The following is a 9749-nucleotide window of genomic DNA, read 5'->3' as shown; positions in this document are numbered from 1 at the left end:
TTGGTTGATGTTTTACACTGATGTGGTAATGTTTACACAGATGTGCTTTGAAATCTCAATTATGGTGAATTTTTGGGTCCCACCACATGACAGACTCCTGTTATTTGAAAGGTAAAATAATATAACATCTATCTGTAACAGCCTTCAGAGCAGGTCTGCCAGGGCTCTCTTCTGAGGTGATTTATCTGATCATTGTATTTAGTGTGAGTTTTTTCGGTTTTAAATCCCTCCACAGTAAATCACTTGCTTTAAAGAACCCTTTTTATAATTCAGGTGCAAACAGGGGCAGTACTTAGGACTGCAATGATGAAAAGGTGTAGCATTACCTGCTTTAAAGCACCTGCCAATTAATTAGCCCCATACTCTCCACAGCAAATAAACCGAAGCAGTCAAATCCATTTGATCTCCCAGATTTAGACTGTGACTGAAAAGACCATGGAGCAAGACTGAAAAACTAATCTTTCATGATTCTCTACAACTTTTTGTTCAAATGAAAGCTTAAACCAGCCAAGTGACTTTCAAACCTTTGAAAGATTTAACTATGAAAGATCCTTGGGTTTTACACCATAACACATTAATACTGGTGAGGGCAAACGTTGCAATACTTGCATGCTAATGAACATACTTTAAGATAGCTTTCAGTGTTTAAAAATTACTATTAAATGTGCAAAAATCAAAAGAGTGTAAAAGTCAAGCCTTGATAATTTTAATATTATTGTTTTAAAATGTCAATTATCGTTTTATACTATTCATTTGAAAGATAGAAATGCATCTTCTCAGCTACATCAAGTTAGCATAGTCCTAAATCAGCCTCAAAGAGATCTTAATGTTATTGATGCAAGAATTAAAATATATTTAAAAGGAAATACTGTCGTTAAATTGTAGGCGCTCCTATATTGTGGTGATTAGATGGATTAGAATTAGATATACCATCTCTCTCTATCGGAGCATGTACTGTGAAACTATTCTCACACCATATCCTCCCTCTTCCTCTCTCTGTGATTTAAAAATGTTAGACCAGTGACTTTTGATTATCTCACTGATATGTTTAAAACCACTCTGCCAATATCAACCGATATTGATCAATACCGTATCATGCTTGTGATGAATTAAATATGAACGCGAATTTTACTGAGGGGAAAAACATCCCTGATTATGCAATTTCTTTTAAAAATCCCCCACCTTGGAACTTAAGTGATGAAAGAAAAGGGTAATGCGTGTACATCTTATTAGTGTTTTAAAATCAGGGAGTAAAACTGTCAGATCTTTGTTTTTTCTTTCATGTGTGTCTGGGCAGGTCTATCCCTCAGGTAACGCCCTTTCTCCTTCTTCTCTCTTACCTTTCCTTGCACCTGTCCACGTAATGCACTGCAAGCTCCAAGCAACTCCTGAGTCCAACCCTCCTTCTCGAGTCCCTGCCAAGCCGGGCTCCTTCTAGCTGCAATCTATCATTTTCGAAACACTCACATCAAAGGAGACTGAGCAGCAGCATCAACAACAACAACAAAGGGGAAGAGAGTGTCTATGCTACCGCTCTGCAAAGTTGGATGCCAGCTCTCTCCCTCTCTCTCTCTCTGTCTATGGATTATTTTTTATGGCTCTGCACACTGGGAAACGTCAGAAACTCCCCATCGTCACTGCAGATCAGAAAAAGGTGTGAGGAGAGGAGAGATCGGTTTAAAATTTCAAACACAACCTCTCCGGCGCGCAAGAGAGGGCTTCATTAGCATATGTCCGGGGGGACTAGCATATATACGGGCATTGTATATAAACAGAACTCTAATCTGATCAGTTTCCCAGGACACAACAGCAGCACCAGCAGCTCTAGATGTTGATGCAAAGCCAGGAGCAGACTCCCACATGCTCGGAGAGAGAAGAGGCTCCAAAGACAGGCAGCTGTTATCCTAGTGCAAAGTCCACCCTTCCTGAGATCATCCAGGAACAGCTCGGCCAGAACGTTTAGATCTCACTCTTCCCATTTGGTTATTGTTAATTTGCCTTTCAACTCATCGTTCGTTAAACCTCCTCCCTTCCAGCGGGCTTTCATGGCTCCCTTAGCCGAAGTTGGGGGCTTCCTAGGCGGCTTGGAAGGGTTAGGGCAACAGGTGGGCTCCCATTTCCTGCTGCCTCCTGCCGGGGAGAGGCCGGCTCTGCTCAGCGATCGCCTGGCTCAGGCCGAGAGGGGGTCTAGAGGTGGCGGAGGTGCGGCGACTGGGACTGCGGATTTAGCCCATTTGCAGGGCATCCTACGCCGGAGGCAGCTCTACTGCCGGACGGGCTTCCACCTGCAGATCCTGCCCGATGGCAGCGTGCAGGGCACCAGGCAGGACCACAGCCTCTTCGGTAGGTAGCAGCTGCAATTACGCAGAGCTCGGATCCCAGCCTCATCCATCCCGCATAGGGAGGTGTTTCTATCCCTCGTGGAAAAGAAACACTTACTGCAAAGTACAGCAGCAGAGCGGTCCGATCAGAGTGCACCACTGGGCAGGTGTTTAACCCGAGACTCCCAGTATAAAGCTGTACGGCCTTAGACTACAGGGGCTGCACACAGAACTCAGCATGACAGAACATCTCTTCCTATGTCATTTATTAACTAGAAATGTCTGTATGGAGCGTACAGAGTATGTCGGTTTATATGTACATACACATATGCATTAGTACATGTGTGTAACCTCTACACCTGCATTTGTATTTAGCAGCAAACCGAGAAAGAGAGGTTCTATCACGGTGATTTTTTTTTCTACTCAGTACCTATAATTTAATGTCCCGCACTTGCCCCTGCAATCTCTAAATCTCTTTATAAACAAACAAAGATCATGGAATCGTTAATCTTGCTAAACCTCTAATTTGCATCAGGTTGCTTTGTTTTGCAATGCGGAGAAAGCTACACGTGGGATTGCACAGAGCTACAACTGTAATGTAATTACAACAGTAATGTTTCCTTTATTTCCTTTTTAAAATGGTTTGTCCATAAACCAAAAGATGGGGGGGGGAGGAGCGAAGAGATATCCTAAGGATGTAAATGGTTTCCTGACATGTAAGGGTAAATAAGAAGGAATGTATGTAGGCACTGCAGCGTTATCTGAACAAACCTGCTATTGTTGACCATCAGTGAGTTTTTTCTGTATTGATTTAGCAGCCATAAAAAGGTGATTAAAGAGTTTTCTATCATCTCTCCCATAGTCAAAACAATCAGCTGGAATGGCCCTTAACTGATTTTATAACACACTGAAGTACTGGTGTTTTCAGAACTAAAAGAACTGTAGTTAAACACAAAGTTCTTCACAGAAGGGAGACTTTCTACAGCATGTAAACACAAAATCATTACTTTTAAAAAATGTTTAGTCCAAGATCAAAGATTTGCGGTGTTTCTTTTAAATGTTCTTCCTTTATTCTAATCCTATTCTCCACAGGTTTGTCTGATGTGGTCTCTTTGTGGGTTGAATCACCTGCTTATTATGGTTTATAAAAAGAATGGCTTTGAAAATGATATCAGAAAGACTAAATACCTCCATGTTTTTTTATGGGACATTGGACATTAGGAACTGGGAAATCTGTGATGATTTACATCCAATAAAAAGTTTTTAATGCTTGCTCTTTCTAAAGGATTTAGCAGGTTTGTCATTTAGCATTGTAAATAAGAGGTATGCCAAAGTTCAGTTAAAACTCAAAAGATTGTAAATTACAGTACACTAACCTCTCTTAAGATGGAAAATGGGTCAGAATGTAAACAGTGTGCATAATGAGACAAAAAGGCATGCCAAACTATTGTAAAGAATATTCCATACAATTACATCAGTTTAATAAGTTTGTATTTTTATTTTAGTAATGTGCTAGGTGTGTATCAAAAGCCACCTCACTTTGGGACTCTGTTTACAATGGTAGAAATTTTAACAGATATGATTTACACATTTCCTGTCTTTTTTTGTATTATATCTGTAATGTAATCTGTACATATTGGATCTCAAAATACTTAGTGCTTAGGGCAAAAATGGGCTACTAGCAAGGTTACATAGAATTTCTCTGTTCTACACAGTGAAATTGGATCCTTTTTGGTCACATAAATATTTGGTGAAATAGTTTAAAGATACAGAATATAACAATTTAAATAATATAAAATGGGCCCAATTTCACATTGCAAATGATGAATAATGAATCAGAATAACAAATACTTTAGGCGTATTTAGATAATAAGCATACTAAATCAAGTGTTAGTTATATTCCACATATTATGATCAGTTTTGTCATTTTAAAAACATAATATACATGCATCATATTTTACACATATACAAAACCTGCCTCTGAAATCAATGAGATTACTAATATGAATAGGGGCTGCAGGTTTGGGCCCACATGTTGGATTAGATATACAGCAAATATGTTTTTCTTCTCTATGGGAAGACTCTCTGGTATATAATTCCCATCTGTATTTTGACTTCTAGTCACATGATATCATTATTTTGACTTCCACCCATTAGATATAATTAAAAGTGTTGGTTTCTTAAGATAGTGCTACAGAGAAGGTGAAATATATCTCCGGATAGTTCAATCTTACCCTGCAATATATGAACAGACACTTCATCAAATATTTTATAATCATCTACTGAAATTGTATAGCACTGAATCCTAAATAATAGTTTTAACCCATCAGTGACAGATAAAATCCTTTCTTAACTAAGTCATAACAAATGTTTCTGAAAAAAGCATATAATTCTTTTTCTTTGGGGAGGCTTCTAGTCTGCTTTGAACTAAAATGTGTATGAAATTCAGTTCAGTGGTAGACATGTAAAATAGGAGTATTCTTATATATGTCTGTAGATCACATTTACTATAGTGTGTACAAATAAAATATTTCACCTGCTTCTAAATATATTATATATATATTTCTTGACTTTAACACATGTGAGTTAAAGCAACCCTACCCTTTTTGTGTACATTTAGGTATCCTTGAATTCATCAGTGTGGCAGTGGGACTGGTTAGTATTAGAGGAGTGGACAGTGGCCTTTATCTTGGAATGAATGACAGAGGAGAACTTTATGGATCTGTAAGTATTAGCTTATATTTTCTAAGCCACATTTGGATTTTAGACCTGACATACTGAGTCAATTGTTAATAGTGGGCAAAAAACTCAGCTAAGCACTGAAATAATGCAATATGCTAACTTTCTTTCCTGTTGAAATGATGTATATCATTTGTGTCATTCAATCATCCTCTGAGAATGTGTGGTGATGATAGCGCAAACCTTTACAGTCTGAGTCAAATATCATGCACATGGAAAGAATTTCATTAGCCTGAGAAGAAGAGAATGGATCAGAAATCTTCCCCCTTAACAGAGACAAAAGAAAGAGAAGAATGAATGAATGAATGAATGAAAGTAACCAGTTTAAAAAAGTCTTGGAAGGCAAAATAGTTGCTTAGTGACTGATTTTCTTTTTAAGATCTACCTTACAAATCTATCAGGCTCACTGCATTTTCCACCATAAAAACTACTGATATGGAAAACAGAGAAAAAGATAACTCTGCAGATAAATAAATAAATAAATAAATGCATACAAAACCTTGGATTACTTGATTTGTGGTCTGCTGATCCCTTATAATTCAGCAGGTGGCACTCTGGGGCACCTGCTTTTTTTCAACATCTGAAGAAAGACCCTTAAACAGCTTAATCATGTATCACTGTTATTTTGGAAGTGTGAGGAGTATACATGAGGCAATATCATTTAATCCATACTCTGATTTAAAATTAAACTGTTTTTAAGATTGAAAATAAGCTAGTAATAATTTTAAATGAGTGTTTTTTGTTGAGAAATTTCAATGTAAGATACTACAAACTATAGTCTTTGGTTCTACAGCAGTATCAGGGTAACATGGACTCAGCTTCTTCTCCATTTCAGTTTTCAAACCTTGAAAGATAAAATACTCTCTGTCCTCCCCTCCCACCCAAATGTTCTGGGTAATAAAACATACACCTTTGACAGGAGTTTCAAGTCTACAATTTCTATTCCTATCACTGATTGGTTTATACCCTTACCACACATGATGGCTGAATATAATCGTTTCTTACAATAGATTGTGAACTCTGAGCATTTTGTAAACCAAAAGGAAACAGTATGTACATTGCCATTTTTTGTGGCTTACCTTGTCAATCAATGACATCCTTAAGGGCAGGTCTACACTAACCCCCCAATTCGAACTAAGGTACGCAACTTCAGCTACGTGAATAACGTAGCTGAAGTTCAAAGTACCTTAGTTCGAACTTACCTCGGTCCTCTCGCCGAGCTGGAGTACCGCAATCGACGGCGAGCACTTCCGGGTTTGACTTATCTCGTCCAGACAAGACGCGATAAGTCGAACCCAGAAGTTCCATTTGCTTGCCGCCGAACTACCGGGTAAGTGTAGACCTACCCTTAGTGTTTTAGGCCTCAAAAATTTTTAGGTTTGAAGGTTGAGGCATTTGTTGCTCTGAATGCGTATGAAATGGTGCCCAGATGGTAATATGTTCCTGATTCTTCCATCTCAGTGCAAGCTTTACCTTGTCCATCATAATAATGAACCATGCACACTGAGTCCCTTTGGTTTACAAAATATGATGATGCTAGTTTCTCTTCCAGCAATGAATAATTATGTTTCTCCAAACAAGATTAATGTGGTCACCAAAGTCCTTGTAGTGATCCAAGTTATTTTAAAAGTTGGGGAGTGTAAGTCACGAATACTAGGTACAGCCACAGCAGTTGCTTTTCCAGTTCCAATGGGAATGCCTTTCTCATCTGTTACATTATACCTTTATCCAGAAGGCTCATATATGTATATGGACAGCAATGACCACATCCCCCTCTACATAAAGGGAGGTCTAAGCCATTCTATGTTGGATATGTTCAGTAGTCAAATACATTTTTAAGGTAACAATCTGTATTTTCTTGACCATTTAAGAACAGGAACACTTGAACACATATTGTCATGTCTTATATTTTCTCTGTCTGTATGTACATCCCCAAATCTCATTCTGAGGGTGTCAACTAAGATGCTGGAGATGTGTGTTTTAGTTGACTCTTGCATGCGTAACACCATCTTCAATCCTAGAGAAAGTTAGCAAAATGAGATTTAAATCCAAAATTGTACACAAAGTGATGCAGGTCTAGTACTGATAAAAGGGAGCCTTGTGAACAAATAACTTTCTCAACTGCTCTAAAACTGTCCACGTGCCCCAGGTATGATCAGATTCACCCTCTTCTCGGGGTTTGATTTTATTAGCAAAGAAATGAACAATAAGTCAACATATACTCCAATCCATTTTGGTTATCACTGTATCTCTTTATAGGAATATGTTCAGAAATTGGTTACTGAAAGAGCTCTGACCTTTTATTTTTCTATCTTTTTTTAAAATAGGAGAAACTAACTTCTGAATGCATCTTCAGAGAACAGTTTGAAGAGAACTGGTATAACACTTATTCTTCCAACGTGTACAAACATGGAGACTCAGGTCGGAGGTATTTTGTAGCACTTAACAAAGATGGTACTCCCAGAGATGGGGCTAGATCCAAAAGACATCAGAAATTCACACACTTCCTACCCAGGCCAGTGGATCCTGAAAGAGTTCCAGAACTCTACAAAGATGTGTTAGGATACAGTTGAAATGGGACAGAATGTTTGAAAGGAAACCAAAACAAAACCCATTCTTTCCTACCACAGCTTCCAGGGTAACACAAGCAGGAAGAACTTTCAAATGCTGCAGAGTTACCAGGCTCTAGGAGAGTGGATTTTAACAAGCTGTTTAGTGATAGCCTCCATTTCCTAATGTTTGGATATAGGAGACAAAGCCTTAAAGTTAAGAGTGGACCAGCCTCTTTGAAGTTTTCTGACCCTGTTACTGGCCAGTAGACAGTGGGAAGTTGGAGTCTGATTTATTTTAAAATACCAAACTCGTGCCTAACTTGTCTGGATTACTTATTATCCATAAACTAGAGAAAAAATAACTACCTAAATCAGGTGGAGTGGGACAATAGACAGAAAGTTGGACGAAATGGTAAGGAATAGGCTGTAAAACAGCAATAAAGCCTGAGAATGATATATGAAGTTATAGTGGCTATACTACAAGTGACGGAACTTGGAAGTCAATGCATTTCAGTCAGAGCTGGAACTTTTCTTCAGGATGGACTTATTTATACATTTCCAGATGACATATATTTATTTTATATATTTATTTATTAAAGAGTTTATTTTTACTGGGATATGAAGACACTACAACCCCTTGCCCGAACAAAAAATCATTGACAGTGCCAATATTTACTCTGAGGTAGTGTCATCATGCAAAAAAGGCATTACATCACAACATGTTCAAAAACTGAGCATCTAAATTTTCATTTTTTATAAAGTATAGATTAGGTTATATTTTTATGCACACACAGTTGTCTCATGGATCATCGTAATCTGGAGAGAATGTTGGTTGCTTTTGACTTTGAGAATGCCTTACAGATTTGTATTGAATTCAAATGCACATTTAAAAAGGAATTAAAATATGTTTTACTTTATCAGTTTTACTGTCATTCTTTAAGTGAAGAGTTTGCTAACAAACTAAATATATGTAGCTTTGCAAAACTGCAAACGTTTTAATGACCATAGGAAAATAATCTCTCAAAAGTTTGTGTTAGTACTTTAAATCCTTATTGAAAGCCCAAGGTGCATGGCATTTTAGCTAAGTTACTTTCCATTGACTTTAATAATAGTTGAACAGCAAAATGACTAAATTCTCTATAGAATTTTAAAAACTGAAGATACAAGTGACAATCGTATAAGAATTTTTATTCTGATCAACTTCATTATGTTTACAGTGCAATAGTAGTGCAGTACAGTCTTTGAGCTCACTGAATGAAAAGCTCTGTACAAGTGCAAAATTATTGCTGTTATTATATTATTAAATTATATATTTAACAGAACGATGTGCAGAAACTATTACACAATGATCTCATAAATTGGCATGCAGATATTTTTTCAGAAGAAGACAAAATTGAAACTAAGCACCCAGTTCTGAATGACAGACCATAGATGTGTCTTGATTCAGTGGTTGCACACATGTATACACTCCAGTCTTGATCTACATCACCCAAAAGTAGCATTGAGGATTTAACCTAGGATTTCCCATTCCAAAAAACATAGTCTCAGTCCTTAGCCAACTGAGCTAATGGAAAATTTCCACCAGGTGTAATACTATTACAGGCTTACAGGCCAAATTCTGTATGGTTTGACTTTGTAACGTATCTAGGCTAGCTGATAGAGAGTTACATACTCTATCATGACTGACATTCGAGTAGAGGGCAGCATTACACGTACTTGGTCTCTAAAGGAGAAGATAGATGGTTTTGTGTTTGAGGCAGAGGACTGTGAGTCAAGAAAAGAGAGAGCTCTGCTCTTTCACAGACTTCCTGTATCGCCTTGTGCAAGTCACTTAACTTCTCAATGGCCCCATTAAATGGCTTTGAGGTCTTTGGTACTGCGTAAATACTAAGTGTTAAATGTAATAATGTATGAATAGCACCAACAAGCAGAATAGTACTAAAAATGCCTTTGATGGGTTAAAAGCAGCTTCCACACAAAAGTATTGCTATGTTATAACACTGTACATTAGGTCAGATGCATACATCTAGTAGTGTGTCTCTCATTAAGATAATGAAAATGGGGTGTAGTTTTGTATAAATATCAGTGGTGTATGTGCTATGCAGCAGCATTCATGTGTATCTATTTGTGATGGGGT

The 9749-nt window shown here is 37.6% G+C and overlaps 1 protein-coding gene across 1 annotated transcript; it reads left to right on the top strand.

The window, feature by feature from the left end:
* Positions 1–1385: 1385 nt before the first annotated feature.
* Positions 1386–8457, top strand: FGF20 (fibroblast growth factor 20). Its single transcript, XM_054029587.1, has 3 exons — positions 1386–2343; positions 4942–5045; positions 7388–8457. The coding sequence occupies exons 1-3, from the start codon at positions 2046–2048 to the stop codon at positions 7631–7633; spliced, it is 648 nt and encodes a 215-aa protein (XP_053885562.1). The 5' UTR covers positions 1386–2045; the 3' UTR covers positions 7634–8457.
* Positions 8458–9749: the final 1292 nt, after the last annotated feature.

This window comes from Malaclemys terrapin, chromosome 5, assembly GCF_027887155.1.
Source record: "Malaclemys terrapin pileata isolate rMalTer1 chromosome 5, rMalTer1.hap1, whole genome shotgun sequence".
Classification (NCBI taxonomy): Eukaryota; Metazoa; Chordata; order Testudines; family Emydidae; genus Malaclemys; species Malaclemys terrapin.
Note: the sequence above shows the minus strand (reverse complement) of the source record. Positions and strands in the feature narration are given on the sequence as shown.